This window comes from Podarcis vaucheri (assembly GCF_965113315.1).
Source record: "Podarcis vaucheri genome assembly, chromosome: 1".
NCBI lineage: Eukaryota > Metazoa > Chordata > Lepidosauria > Squamata > Lacertidae > Podarcis > Podarcis vaucheri.
This window is the reverse complement of record NC_138759.1, coordinates 81,593,042-81,608,519: the sequence shown is the minus strand read 5'-3', so window position 1 is coordinate 81,608,519 and position 15,478 is coordinate 81,593,042. Positions and strand designations below refer to the sequence as shown.

At 45.4% G+C, this 15,478-nt stretch overlaps 1 protein-coding gene across 5 annotated transcripts in view; it reads left to right on the top strand.

Moving 5' to 3' along the window:
• B4GALNT4 (beta-1,4-N-acetyl-galactosaminyltransferase 4) overlaps positions 1-15,478 on the top strand; it is a 177,173-nt gene that overhangs the window by 100,417 nt on the left and 61,278 nt on the right. For all 5 annotated transcript variants that reach the window (XM_082242317.1, XM_082242319.1, XM_082242321.1 and 2 more), the window contains exon 3: positions 15,139-15,249. In XM_082242317.1, the coding sequence (XP_082098443.1) occupies positions 15,139-15,249 (111 nt within the window). The remainder of the gene's footprint in view (positions 1-15,138; positions 15,250-15,478) is intronic.

Here is a 15,478-nt window from a genome sequence, read left to right as displayed (position 1 = left end):
GTCCATGACATTTCCTTGGCCAAAGATTGATCTAGACCTGCAAGCCAAGGGGAAGCTTGCTGGATTCCAGTTCCCTAAGCATGGCTGCTTCACCCAAATGTCAAAAAGCAAAATGAAGGACAGACGTTTGTTTTTCTGCTAAAAGGTTAGGAACTGGCCTGTTGAAAGTATAGCAAGTAGCAAATAAGTGGAAGAGAAATAATCCACGAATTGTTCTTTTCAGTGTTTAGTAACAATTCTTTATGCTTTCAGTCTCTCACATTCCTCTGTGCTCAGGAGTTAAGAGTCTCTTATCCAGCACTGTGAACTGGAACATTTTCAAAACTACTATCACATTAAAAAAAAAATTTTTTTTACTGGCACCAGTGCTTTTGTAGCGTACAAAGCAAATGAGAAATAAGGTTGCTAAATGCTGATCTGGAGATACTAGTAGTGTTTTGGTTTTCTGGATCCCACCTTTTGGTGTTGGCTACGGTTGTTGTAGCCCAGGGGTAGGCAACCTAAGGCCTGTGGGCTGGATGCGGCCCAATCGCCTTTTCAATCCAGCCCATGGAGGTTAGATTGGTTTCAACTAGGGCCAGGGCCTTTCAGCACTGGCCCTGACTTGGTGGAACGCTCTGTCACAAGAGACCAGGGCCCTGCAGGATTTGACATCTCTCCACAAGGCCTGCAAGATGGAGCTGTTCCACCTGGCCTTTGGCTTGGACTCACTCTGACCCCTTATATGGGATTTGGTATATAAATTTTCCCTTGGCTTTTTTGCTGGCCCACGTAGGAACAGCATGGACAGCTGGCTCGGGTGAATATCTGGTGTTTCCTCCCTTTATGGTCTTGATTTTTGGGCTACTACTAAAATGAGGCTGCATTTTAAGCTGTATTTTAAGCCGTATTTTAATTGACTTTTTTCTATTTTCTATTATGTTTTATTGTAATTTATATTCAGTGTTAACAGCCCTGAGCCCATCCCTGGCCAGGGAGGACGGGATATAAATAAAAATGTATTATTATTATTTTTCAAATACATCAAAATAAACAGGTGCAGGCGTCAGTCACAGTGGGCCCTCTGGGGAGCTTAGTCTTGGCACTTGCCTGAGGGCATAGGAGTCAACTCCTAGGGGCTGAGGTCCCTTTGCACCCCCAGTAAAATATTTGAGGGGGGCCCCTAATGTTGATGGACATTGGCATTCAAATGGTGTGCGCGCGCTGTGTCTTATGATCAGTTATGCAGAGCAGGGCTTACCTGGGCACCCCCAATATTTTATTCAAGATGGCACCCCTACCTGACTGAGGGTGCTGAGTGTTGAGGCTAGCCCTGGCTTTTAACATAATACAGTTAGAACAACTGGCAAAATAACCACACACAAAATAACAAAGACAAAACAGCTGATAAACCTAATCCAGATTAAAAAGTCAGGACAAATCAACAGATCGAATGCTTACCAGGAAAAGAAAAGCATTTGTATTGTAGTGGAAGGCCATTAAAGAGGGGGCCAGATGGGTCTGTCTATGAAGGGAGTTCAACAAAGACAACCCTCTCTCCCTTCTCTGGTGGTTGGTCACTGCTATTTCAGGCTACTTCAGGCCCCATCAGTTAGGATTTTCTTGCCCCAGTGTGCATCTCACCAAGCCTCATTCACAATTTTGTTTCCAATTCACCAAATTTGGAGAGGCCCTTGTGAAACCCTTCGCTGCCTGCTTGGGTTTTTGCCACTCCAAATACTTTGGTGATGTTCACAGACTTAGCTGCTTTATTGCTGACTCCAGATCATGTAGGTTAGATAGCACTGGTCTGCTATACAGATCTCAGTATTTCACTCCATTGCAGAAACTATTTATACCACCACTTATATAGCTGCACTCGTACTGTAGGTGAGGGATTGCTCCGAAATTACTGTGCCTATCTTTCACCCGCAGGTAGAGTGAACTGGACGCAGTCATTTGCACAGCCCTGATGCCTGGCTACAGAGGGCTAGTTTTTTGTTCAGAAGTTTGAGGTAATGAATATATCTGAATCCCAACGAGAGTAAGAAAAGCTGTTCCAAGGCAGCCACATGGAGAAATGAGGCTGGGGAGAACCAAGGCAGTGGCTGATAACAAATGCTGTAAACAAAAGGGAGCCCATTAGGATGCACAGTGTTAAAGAAATAATTAGCCAACTTTGTCGAAGTGAGCTAATTAAAGCCCCAGAGGAAAGGAACACAATGCCCTCTGAAGGCATTATTAGGGAGACAACATAATAGCGCTGTGATTGTTTTAAAAAGGAAGAATTTCTTCCGCTGCTTTGGCATCTTAGCTGTTAACTGTGTACGAAGTTTGTCTCAAGAAGCTGCTGAGTTTGAAGATGTGGGGAGGAGGGTGGACTTGCCACTGGGAGCCGCATTTGTGCTTCTTGAAAGGAGGGGTGTCTTGTTTCCCTCTTCCAGACACGGCATATTTTAACAGCTCCTCCCACTAGCATTGGGGGGAAGGGGGAGATGGCTGCACACATGCATAGCTTTCTGTGGTACCAATCCCACAGGGCCAATCCTGACCCCCCACCAAGGGACCAGACGCAGCAACCTCAGGCTAGCAGTTCAAAAACCCTATTTCTCACAATCTAATTGGTGCGCAGTTTGCAGCTGGGTCTCAAAATGTGGAAGATAGCACAGATTTGATAGAAGAAGCTGAATAAATTGACTTTTCTCACACACACACACTCCCCCCCCTTTTTTCCTTAGTGTGCCTGAAGCGGTGGCAGATTAAAGGGCCTCTGTGTTATTCAGCAGAAAAGACCAAAAGGTTCTTCTCTTACAGCTGCCAAGAGAAATTTGGGGGTTGGGGTGGGAGAAAGAGAGCACTCTATTGAAGGAGCTATGGCCAGTCCAGGCACTGTCTCCGTGCCACATCTATTATAAATTTGTTTCTCACAAAGGCCCCTGCAAAGTAATGCTTCACCGAATTTTGTAATGGTAGGGTAAAAGTTTCCATCTCTCTCTCTCTTTGACGTTGTATTTGTTTTGGACCCATGGAATAAATTTCAAGGTTTGCTTCTTGAAGCAGAGTGAACTTTCCCCACTTCCCGAATATATAGAGGAAGCTATTCAGAGCTAGGCTACTCTGATCCAAGTAAATTCTCAGGTTTTGTGGGAATCCGGTTTTGTTTGTTTAAGAGGGAGGGGCAAAGGCAAGGGGAGCAGCTGCCTTTTGCTCTTGAATGCTGAGGTTTTCTGCCTTGGAACATAGTGCAGCCTTCCCTGACCTGGCGCCCTCCAGAGGTTTTGAACTACAATTCCCAGCAGTCTTACCTAGCACAACACTGCTGGCTGGACTGGTGAAGCCATAGTCCCAACCATTTGGAGGACATCAGGTTGGCATTAACAGGTTTGCTTGGCCCAGCTCAGCCTTCTCTTGTAGAGCTTGTCCATTCTGGCCTTGACTTTCCAGATATTGAGTGATAAATACACAGTTGTTACTCATTTGTTGCCAGCGATCCAAAGTCCCCCCTGCTTCCTTCTCAGCTTGTCCATCTGTTATGTGGATGCTGCAGTATATTGTCTTTGGAGCAGTGCAAGGCTCTTTCTCTCCCCTCTGTCTCTCGCCTCTGTCTCCAGCTAGTATTTCCATACCTTATGGGTTCAGCTAGCTCATAAGCATGTGACATCTGTACAGTGATTATGCAAATACTATGGGCACCTATTTGCAGACCTGATGAGTCACACGCACACCACCACAACTTTGATGGTGTGTGTGTGTATTTATTCTCACAAGGATTCCCAGTCAGAAGAGAAACCCAAGCAAACATCAGCAGAACCACATCCCTGCAATGCATTTCCATTTTTAAAAGACAATAGCAGCTTATCCTGTTAAACACACACACACACACACACACACACACACACACACACACACACACTTGGTGGTCTTCTTTGCACCAAGGCTACCTTCCCTCTGCTTTGTTTCATGGAAACAGAATACCGAGTTACACCAGTGCTGAATCCATGATGGCACTACTTCCTCACCCCCACCCTATTGTCCTAAAGAAAGACACTTTAGATCTTTTCTCTTGTGCCAATAGCAAATGGGTTTCACAGGCATACTATAAGGCAGGAAAAGAGAAGGGACCCACAGATAGTTTGATTCCTGGAACTTCTCTGGCCTCTGGGAAGTGCCAGACAATTCACTCAGGCTTCACACTTTGTTCTTTGCCTGTGTGGTCCATAATGAAATGCGCTCCATAGGCCAATGGCTCAAGTCCCTGTCCCCACCGCAGACTATGAGGTGGACTGGAGAGAGCTGCTGTTGCTTTCAAACATTTGCTCCAGTTGGCCTTCTTCATAGCTCTAAGAGTCACCCTTGCAGCAACCAGCATAAACAGTTGATGGTCCTACAGCCCACACATCCAGTGAGCAAGGGCAAGAAGTCAGTTATTTTTATTAACTGATATAACCTGCAGCTGTAAGCTTGGTATGTGGGTTAAAGGGAAGGCATGAGTGGTTCCAGCACGGTTTTCTCTCTCTCTGTTAATTTGCTCCATGGCAGCATTGTAGCCCACTTTCCACTGGAACAACAGGGGCAATAAGGACTTCCGTGACACAATTGGATTAGTCTGTTAATGGTACAAATGGCATCCAAGCAGTGTCTGCTGAAAGCCGACGTAGGAGTTCATAAAGCTTATTTTGCTTGGAGGTAGCCGTGTGTGGGAACCTACGATTGTGCTCCTTCCACTCCAGAGCATTTCTAAAGTCATCTAATGTACAGAGTGTCTCTGAAATAAAAATCAATAGAAACTTTTGCATCCAAAAATGGGGCTACTTTGTCCCCTGGAGGGTTTATTTCTGCACACTGCTCAAAAATGACAGGGCCTTCAACAAAAGAACCATTTCTGCTTCTCTTAACATTTCTGCTTATCGAACGACATGCTTTTAAGCTGGACCTACTTCTGCCTTGATATAATGTCAAAGACACCTTCTATCTAGGCCTCTGTACAGTATTTCTTCTGCCAGCAGGCCACTGAAATCAGGGGCACCAAAAGCTCAGGAGGAGCAGAGGTCAAAGACAAGGTGTCAGTGCAAAGGACCCAGCCTGCGACCTTATCCATCAGTGGCTTCTTGCTGAGAGTTCAAAAGGTTTCAACATCAAGGGCAGGCCCATGGCTAATTTCAGTCACAAAGCATTTCTCCTAGCAGGAAGGGCTCATTGGTATTCACCTGTGGTGTAAGGCAGTGTTTCCCAACCGGTGTTCCGCGGCACACTAGTGTGCCGTGAGACACCGGCTGGTGTGCCGTGGGAGGGAGGCGGGCGAGTCGGGCGGCGAGAGGCGGCGGCGGCGAGGATCCGCGTCGAGCCGGGGGCGGCTCCGCGGTGGTGGTGCCGAGCGGCGGGGCAGCGCGCGCAAAAGGGAGGAGCGCGAGACAGCGGAGGAGGAGGAGGCCGGCATGTCCGGGCAGCAGCAGCAACAGCAGCAGCAGCAACTCCCGGCGACGGCTCCTCCTCCGCCCGCTATCGCCGCCACCACCACAACAGCCGCCGCCGCCTCAGCTGCCGCCGTCCCTCAGTCCCTCGCTCTGCTGCCTCCTCCCACCCCGGCAAGGGGAAGGGAAAAAACGTTCACTTTTGTGCGTCCCTCCCGGCGTGGCGCTGCGCGCTGACGTCACGGGGCGGGGCTTTAATGGTGGTGTGCCGCGAGATTTTTTTCCGGTAAACAGGTGTGCCGTTGCCCAAAAACGTTTGGGAAACACTGGTGTAAGGAATACGGATAGGCTATTGCTAGAAACTTGCTAGAACATATACCCTGAGGATACGGCTCACAATTGAGAGACACAGTCAGGATTAGAACCGCTCCTTGCAACATTAATGATGCATTGATTCAGAATGCCTTGCCTGGCAACCTCTTGTATGCTGGCTGTGAGTTCCTTGGCAGGAGAATAGAATACAGCTTTAACAAATAGAAATATTGATATTAGCGTGAAAATTACCTAACCTATGTCATTTTGAGTTTTGTCTCAATAATGTCTCAGAAAACTAAATTCTGCAGACTTCCAGGTCTATTTTTATCTTATTTTGATAGATACCAAGTTAACCAGGGTTTTACATATAGTCCTTTTGAGATTTTTGTACTACAGTTAATTCTAAACAGACCTTCCCCAACATGGTAATGTTTTGTACTATAGCTCCCATCAGTCATAGCCAGCATGGCCATGGTAGTTGGGGCTGATGGGAATTGTAGTCAAAAACTTCTGGAAAGCACTAGATATGGGGAAAGATGGTTGACAAGATCATATGAGATGTGCTCTAGTTGCAGAAAAATGAACTGCAAACATTTGAATTGGGCTGAATCTAACCACCAGAGGGCAGTAGTGTGCTCATGTTAGACTAAAGAAAGCAATAATTTTGTTTGTTTTTTAAATTTTTAAATAAGAAGAACACTGATTAATTTTAAAAAGAAAATTCTGTCCAACCAGTTTTATCAGTGAGATGAGATTTGTAAAGAAGAAGAAGAAGAAGAAGAAGAAGAAGAAGAAGAAGAGTTTGGATTTGATATCCCGCCTTTCACTCCCCTTCAGGAGTCTCAAAGCGGCTAACATTCTCCTTTCCCTTCCTCCCCCACAACAAACACTCTGTGAGGTTAGTGGGGCTGAGAGACTTCACAGAAGTGTGACTGGCCCAAGGTCACCCAGCAGCTGCATGTGGAGGAGCGGAGACACGAACCCGGTTCCCCAGATTACGTGACTACCACTCTTAACCACTACACCACACTGGCTCTCGAGAAGAACCTGACACATTAAGGCTGCAGTTCTAGACATACTTTCTAGGGAGTCAGACCTTACTGAGCACAGTGGCACTTGCTCTGAGTAAGATTACCCTGCAAGTATTAAAAAAATACATACTAATTCCAGTCCCACCTTGTTTGAATACCAGATGCCCTGCATACAACATACTGCATACTTGTTGAGGAAGGGAAAGGTGCTCTAAATGTATGGTGTAGGAGCAGCCAGAGAGATATTGAGCTGTATCCACAATAGCACTAAAGAGGACGTTCTATCAGTGCAAGGATTTCTCCTTGTATGACCAAACATTCTCCGCTCCCCCCCCTTCTGTGCCCCCCTAAACCTGTGGCCATTTCCCCAACCTTCTGGAGCAGATCTAGAGATGGCACTGGGTACACATGGTGCGGGGAGAAGAAGGGCGACACCCTGTTGTGCTAGTGCTCATCCTTGTACTAATGCAACTGTTTAGCTTCATCCTGCCAAAATCATACCCACATGAGCAGAGCCAGTTGCCATAAGAGCTGTTACCTGCTGAAGCAAATGGCAAGGGGGTATATCTTCCACCCAGCTATTGAATGTGTACACACATTAGTGTTTGGGTAGATGAGCTTCCCTCCTACCTCAAAGTGACTCAGAATGTCACAGTCTCTTTGGTGAGGGGCAATGCTTGCTTTGCGTTTGCAGGTGCTCCACAGTGCGTGTTTCATTGACTATTTTCCTAGCAACGTTTGCATGCATCTGGGACAGGTCTGTTAAACATAATCATTCTAAAATGGAGAAAAGCTTCACTGTTTCTGTCATATGTGGAACATCCACTTGTCTGACCTCGTTGATAGCCTTGCACAGAATAGTTTTATTGAGAGAAAAAGCTACCTGCAAAGCTTCCTTTCTGCTGAGGGGAAATCTGGTTAGTTTTATAATCTGTTGGAGAAAGGGCCTACAACTGCTTGGAGGCTGAACCGAAGGAAGCCTCTTGTCTCTTTAAGCCCTTCTGAGGAAACAGAACTGGTTTTGCCACAAGAAGCCCCACAGACCCACATACTAATCTTGGCTGTTATAAGCTTTTACTGTTTCATTTTTTATTATTTCCCAGAGAGAGGCTTAGGAATTACTTCAGCCTACTCCACAAGCAGCACAGTGAAATAATGTGTGTATTTCCCTCTTTACTTAATTATTACATAAAGGTGGACAAACCCAGAATTGGATTAATATAATCCTTTAAAAAAGAAGGGAGACCCAGGAGGGCGTTTTGCCGCCCTGCATGTGCCAATCTCTTTTAGTAAGTGGAGGTTGGGGGGGGGGAATTGCCCAAGGAGCTTGTGGGGCAGGTGGGGCTCGGGAGGCTGCAAGCGCTTACTGTGTCCATTCAATGAAGGCAGCTCACTTTTGACCACATTCTGCTATCTTTTTGTTACCAAATGATTAATGTTATTACAGCTTCTTTTCTTCGGCTGACTAGAGCTGATTGCTGGATTCATGAGGAAATGTCACATTCTAACTTCACCTTAACTCCTGTCAACTGCAGTTGTGTTGAATTCCCCTTGTTGAATTTCATAATCAACATCATAAATAATTTTATTATTTATATCCTGCCCATCTGACTGGGTTTCCCCAGCTACTCTGGGCGGCTCCCAACAGAACACTAAAAACAGAATAAAACTTCAAACATTAAAAACTTCCCTAAACAGGGCTGCCTTCAGATGTCTTCTAAAAGTCAGATAGTTGCTTATTTCCTTGACATCTGATGGGAGGGCACTCCATGCTAATAGTCATCACCAACCACATTCTGTCTATACCGTGGCATCATAGTCCTCATGACTGCAAATAACATGAATATGTGTTGGCCAAAACTTCTAGCAATGAACAAATTGTTCAGCTTGCAGTTAACCAGCAAAATAGGAAGCCTTTTTATTTTAGAAATCTATGTCCATTTTTTTGTTTGTAAAAACCCCCACTGGCTCACAGTAAAACATATTATTAATAGCAGGTGTTCGGTGTGTGACCTTGCAGTGAATCTCTGTGAGCAAGCTGTGTTTCTCTGCATTCATAAAGTAGGGTATCAATATTTACTTGACGTATAAGTTTTATAACAAACTGCTTAGAGTTCTATTGGCACAGAAAAATCCATAGAATGAAGTTTCTGAAAACTGAGCCCCCTGTGCCCAGAGTGGCTGATGCATCTCTTGAATACCCACCCACTAAAGAAAGCAGCGATGCTGCTAGTGACACAACAAAGTGGAATTCCACAAAGGATGTTTATGTGATTAGACAACTGCTGTGTGAGTGGGCAGAGGAAGCGCTGAATGGAAGGGATGGGTTACTAGGGCCCTTTACAAGCTGCTATCAATTATCACCCAGCCAATCAATAAGCCACTCTTCAGAGCCCAATGGTTACTGAGCAAATCTGTTTTAAACGCAAAGCTGAAAAGGGGAGATGGTGAAAGTGAGCAAAATATCGAACTATCCTGCTCTCCTGTTTGTTTTTTAAAGCTAGAATGAACGTCTGTAACACAGTTGGCTTCATTATGGCAGATCTCCAGATGTCACAATCAGACGGCAATACTATTGCCAATTCTAAGCAGGGTATATCCACCCACCTTTTATTCTCTTCCTACTTGTGTGGAGTCGAGGTGGGCTGCAACTTGCTCTAATTTTTATGTTATCTCAGCTGCGCGGCAGGAACTGCAATAGCATTGCTCTCCTCCTTGTGCCACTGAGGTTGTGTGAAAGTCCTGGATTATGCTGGAGGAGCCAAGTAGCTAGTGCCAGCTCTGGGTTTGAGTGTGCCCTGGACACACACTTATATTGATGAGCTGATGCATGAAAGAGCAGCAAACCTAACTTTTTAAAAATTACTTTATTTTTGTGTTATGTGTGTTTGGGAGGGGTGCTTGTGTGATTCTTTGCCTCAGGTACCAGAATAACTTGGCAAAATAACCTTGGTTTGTGTGTGGGAGGGGACACTTAACTGTGCCACCTCACCGCGGGCAGAATAATGGATCGGACCACCCTTGCAAATAGACCCAGGTAAGTTGGACTAGCATGGGTTGTGAAGGGCTTAGGTGTGTATATTATGAAGTAATGGGCCTGCTCAGCTTTGCTAAGTGAAGATCTATGACTAACTGGAGCCTCAAGTGTCTGACTGGCATGTTTGTGTATAATAAAACATTAGGCACTAATTCTCCTCAGCATTTCCTTTGAGCTTCTGGGGAGAAGTTGTGGCAACAGATCTCAGTAATCATGAATTCTGATATTGTTTTGAGCCATTGAGACCTAAATCTATATTACTTTGGGGGATCCCAGTGACTGTGTCGTCTTGGTGGGCTCCTGCGCAAGGATCCATGAGCCACAGTGTGCCAACTGCGGCTGGGTGTGAATGGCATTTGTGTCACAGTCAGCCACAGCCTCAGCACTCAAGAGGGGCAACTTGAGGTGCCTGTTTCCTCATAGCCCATCTTTCATACCAGATCACTTTTCCTTCCTGCCCATTTCATTTCCCCCAAATGTATAAATATTCAGGAGCATGTGCGTAACTGCCACGCATGTTTGTCCTCAGACCTGTGATGGTATTCAAAATGCTGTTTTATTAAAGGCAAAGGGTTTTGTTGCCCTGGACCTCTGCCTGTCACAGTGCCAAAGTGGAAATTGCAAAATGCGGCATTTCCATATTAATCCCCATCCCTACCCAAGACCTTTTGTCATATCAGTTCCCAGGCAGCATGTATTTGGCCTGCACATAAGAGGCAGGCTGTCCCTTGCTTGCTTCTGAAGAGATGTCTGAACTAAGTGGAAGTCGGCTCAGAAATAATAGTATTAGATGTGGCTGCCATCAAAGGCTTTTTGTTCCTTGTCCTGGCTGGATGATGCTATAATAATCTCTGCTGCCTGCGTGTGTGAAGATTTCTCTCTTAGAGGTTTGATCACACACTTGAGACAGAGAGGGAGGACACAGAGCAATATTTGGGAGAAGGCTCACGGCGTGTAGCCAAGAGCCATGCTGAGAAGCAGAGACTATAGGAGCCATTTTGCTTCCAGATAACTGTAGGGATGTGTCGTGTATCAAGAGACCTTGAGCTTGTGGCAAAGGGCATGGAAATACCGCTACTCCACCAGCATATGGCAACTGTCTCAGGGTGAGCTCATCATCTTCACAAAGTGGGGAGTGTGGCATTGTCCCTGTTATTCTGATGTCAAGTCTGGGGGAAATGGAGTAAGATGCTTGATCAACGTCATGCCACATGTTGGCATAAATTGGGTGGCAGCCACTGAGAATCTTGGTTCTGGCAGGCCCTTGATCATTCCAGTCTCTGGCTCATCCTAAGATAGTAACATTCTTGTGCAGTTCATCCTCAGAAACAGCTGCTTTTATGTGGAATGCAGAAAACTGCCCTACACTAGGGCAGACCATTGGTCCATCTGGTTCTCCAGGGTTTCAAACAGGAGTCTTTCCCAGATTTACCTAGAAATTTCAGAGATTGAACCCATGGCCTCCTGTATGCTGTGTGTATGCTTCCACCTTGGAGCTAGCACTCCTCACCTCAGAGTTCTTCCACGTTTTTTGTGAGCAGCAGGCCACCACCCTGCACACCCCATCTTCCCATATTAGTAATACAGATCACCAGCTCTTTTACAATATATGCTCAAGGCTAACAGGAAGGTAGGAAGGCTTCGACAGAGATCTATTCCAGGCTTAGCGGGTAAGTATGGTCCAACAGCCACCAGATTGCTATAACCTCAGGTCTACCAGGAAACACAGCTGACTTTTGGACATGCTCAACCTTTCTGGGATAGTAAGAGAAGGCTCTATGGAGCCCTTCAATGCAGGGACAGAAGAAATTGCGTCTTTGCATGGGCTCACCCCCCAAGCCCACAAAGCTCAAAATTTAGACTTGGAGTGAGATCATAGAATCATAGAGTTGGAATAGACCACAAGGGCCATTGAATCCAACCCCCTGCCAAGCAGGAAACACCATCAGAGCACTCCTGACATATGGTTGTCAAGCCTCTGCTTAAAGACCTCCAAAGTAGGAGACTCCACCACACTCCTTGGCAGGAAATTCCACTGTCGAACAGCTCTTACTGTCAGGAAGTTCTTCCTAATGTTTAGGTGGAATCTTCTTTCTTGTAGTTTGGATCCATTGCTCTGTGTCCGCTTCTCTGGAGCAGCAGAAAACAACCTTTCTCCCTCCTCTATATGACATCCTTTTATATATTTGAACATGGCTATCATATCACCCCTTAACCTCCTCTTCTCCAGGCTAAACATGCCCAGCTCCCTTAGCCATTCCTCATAAGGCATCGTTTCCAGGCCTTTGACCATTTTGGTTGCCCTCCTCTGGACACGTTCCAGTTTGTCAGTGTCCTTCTTGAACTGTGGTGCCCAGAACGGGACACAGTACTCCAGGTGAGGTCTGACCAGAGCAGAATACAGTGGCGCTATTACTTCCCTTGATCTAGATGCTATACTCCTATTGATGCAGCCCAGAATTGCATTGGCTTTTTTAGCTGCCGCGTCACACTGTTGGCTCATGTCAAGTTTGTGGTCAACCAAGACTCCTAGATCCTTTTCACATGTACTGCTCTCAAGCCAGGTGTCACCCATCTTGTATTTATGCCTCTCATTTTTTTTGCCCAAGTGCAATACTTTACATTTCTCCCTGTTAAAGTTCATCTTGTTTGTTTTGGCCCAGTTCTCTAATCTGTCATGGTCATTTTGAAGTGTGATCCTGTCCTCTGGGGTGTTAGCCACCCCTCCCAGTTTGGTGTCATCTGCAAATTTGATCAGGATGCCCTTGAGTCCATCATCCAAGTCGTTGATAAAGATGTTGAATAAGACCGGGCCCAAGACAGAACCCTGTGGCACCCCACTAGTCACTCTTCTCCAGGATGAAGAGGAACCATTGATGAGCACCCTTTGGGTTCGGTCAGTCAGCCAGTTACAAATCCACTGAGTGGTAGCATAGTCAAGACCGCATTTTACCAGCTTCTTTACAAGAATATCATGGGGCACCTTGTCAAATGCCTTGCTGAAATCAAGGTAGGCTACATCCACTGCGTTCCCTTCATCTACCGGGCTAACTGTATCAAGTAGCCACTGCTATGTGCTGGCTATGTCGAAACTTTCTGTGCTGCGGTTCTGTTCATATGGATATCCTGCTACCTTTAGCCTCTGACTGCATGATAAGCCGAACATCTCTATGTACACCCACACCCAGATTTTTTAGTAGTTTAGGGACCATTCTCATGTTTGGGATGGAGATGAATGGCTGGCTAGTCAGAGCCAGTTGTAAAGTGCCCGGAATACAGATAAGTATTAATGTGCTTCCATTCTTAAGCTGGTGTGGGCTGCCCACAGTGTGGGTCTGGGGAAGAGGTGAGAGATACCCTGCTGATCTCAAGCCTCAGAGGTGGTTTATGCTTCCTCTACTCTTCGCTAGTTGCAGCTGGCTGAGAATTAATTCTGCCAGACTAGGAGTTTGACAAGGAGTCATTTATCACAGGCTAAGGCTTTTGTTTCCTCCTTTGAGTACCCTAATCGGCTGAGCAATTTGTCTCTGTATAATGAGGACTGGATGGCATAACCTGATTGGGGCAGGCCTGAGTCATTTCCTGCCTGCCTCCGCATGCACATAGGCCCAAAGAGTCAGAGGGCTCCCCATAATATCTTCTCCTCTCTTGCACACTTTCCACATACATTCTCCAAGTCTTTTTTCCTGATTTTTTTCATTTTTTCAATGGTGTCTTTTATGTATCAGTGCTACACGTGTGCATCTATATGTTGTCTCTTGTCTTCAGAATGGATATTGCTCATTTTCCATGGTGAGTCACATTCTGCCGTGTTATATTCTCTTTGCTCTTGTCCTGAAGCCACCCTGGGATCTCTTCACGTTTTGAAGCACCTCCGCTCTGTTTGTCCCTGAAGTTCAGAAATTAGATTTTAGATTCTTTGTGAGATAGGATCGTGTATGAGCTGTGTCCTGGTGAGAAAGTGGAGACAGTCTTGCAAGATAGGAAGCAGCGCCAGTCAGTTAACACCACCCTGCTTGTAACACACCACTTGGGAGTGTTATTACATGCACTCAGTAAAGTGGAAGATATCCGGGGGGGGGGGGGGGTTAATCAAGGGTATATCCTAGCCAGCAATAGTCTATTCACTGGAAATGTAAGAACTGCATAAGAAATAGCTTTAAAACCCAACTATAAACATTTGGAAGTAAGTTCCATTGTTTCAAGGAGAAATTTACTTCCAAATAATTAAACTTAGGATCACAGATTTTGCATGTTCATTCAAAACACAAGATTTTGCATGTTTATTCAAAAGTGAGCCCCATTGATTTTATGGAAATACTCTGTGTTGACTCTAAACATACCTTGCCCCTCCATGTAATAATAATAATAATAATAATAATAATAATAATAATAATAATAATAATAAAAAATAATAATAATATACTCCGCCCATCTGGCTGGGTTTCCCCAACCACTCTGGGCGGCTTCCAACAAAATATTAAAAATACAATAAAACATCAAACATTAAAAACTTCCTTAAACAGGGCTGTTGAATTTGGAGTGGGGAGGTGAGGTCAGTGTCAGTTTCATGTCATAGGCATAAAAAAGAAACTGCAAATACTGCTTATCCTTTGACTAGTGTGCAGTTCCATTTGTTATATCTCACTCATCCACCCAAGAAATTCCTTTGGTGAGGAATCTGTGGGTGGTCCTGATAGGGTTCTAACCAAATGCACATTAGGTACTAGTAACCTGGGTGGGCTACTAGCCTCAATGGCTATGCTCCTCCTCCTCTACTGTTAGAGGCAGTATGCCTCTTAAATACCACTTGCTGGGAGTTATAGGTGGGCAGAGTGCTGTTGGACTCAGGCCCTGCTTGGGTGCTTCCCAACAGGCAGCTTGGTTGACCTCTGTGAGATCAGGTTCCTGGACTAGATGGGCCATTGTCCTGAGCCAACAGAGTTCTTCCTATATGTTCTTATGGTAAACGTGTTCAAAATGATTTTTTTCCTCCTCCTCTTTATTTCTGGATATAATACCCCCCCCACCCCTGCAACTTCCCTGTCCCCATATTGTGGACTGAGATGATTTCAATTAACTGCAAGATTCTACTTTGGAGGAGAATGATGTATTCCGTATGACATTAATGCATGAACTCCTACACCGGGTGCTGAGGTGACTTCCATGAAGCCAAACAATTTAGTGCTGCAGATAATTGATCCTGTCAAGCAGAGAGCATGTTGCGCTGGCAATAGCTAATAATAGAAATGACATTAGTACTTTCCGTTTTGTTCTCTCACCTTGGCCCTTTATGGGATTCATCCCACTTGGTGCTGAATTTGCTGTTGTTGCTTCTCCTCCTCCTCCTCCTCCCTTCTTACAGACTGAAGAGCAAGGGGTTGATGGCTGGTTTTCAAAAAGACGTGGCCTTGACAGAGCTGGAAGACCCCCAAAGCCAAACGTAACCAGACATGTTCTGCCCTGGAGCGAGCAGGTAAGCTGGACAAAGCACATTTTCAAGGAAGGGAGGTAATCTGGAAGGGGCGGGGTGGTTTGCAGAGGGGAAGTTTGGGAAATGATACTAATTGTGCAGTTACCAGCTGTGTGCAAAGGTGAAATCACTGGGCTCAATTCTGATTAATAACCTTAATTAAGTCCCAGTGAAATGAATAACTGTGTAAGAGCAGTACTGACCCTCTTGCCCAGTTCCTGTTCATTTCAGT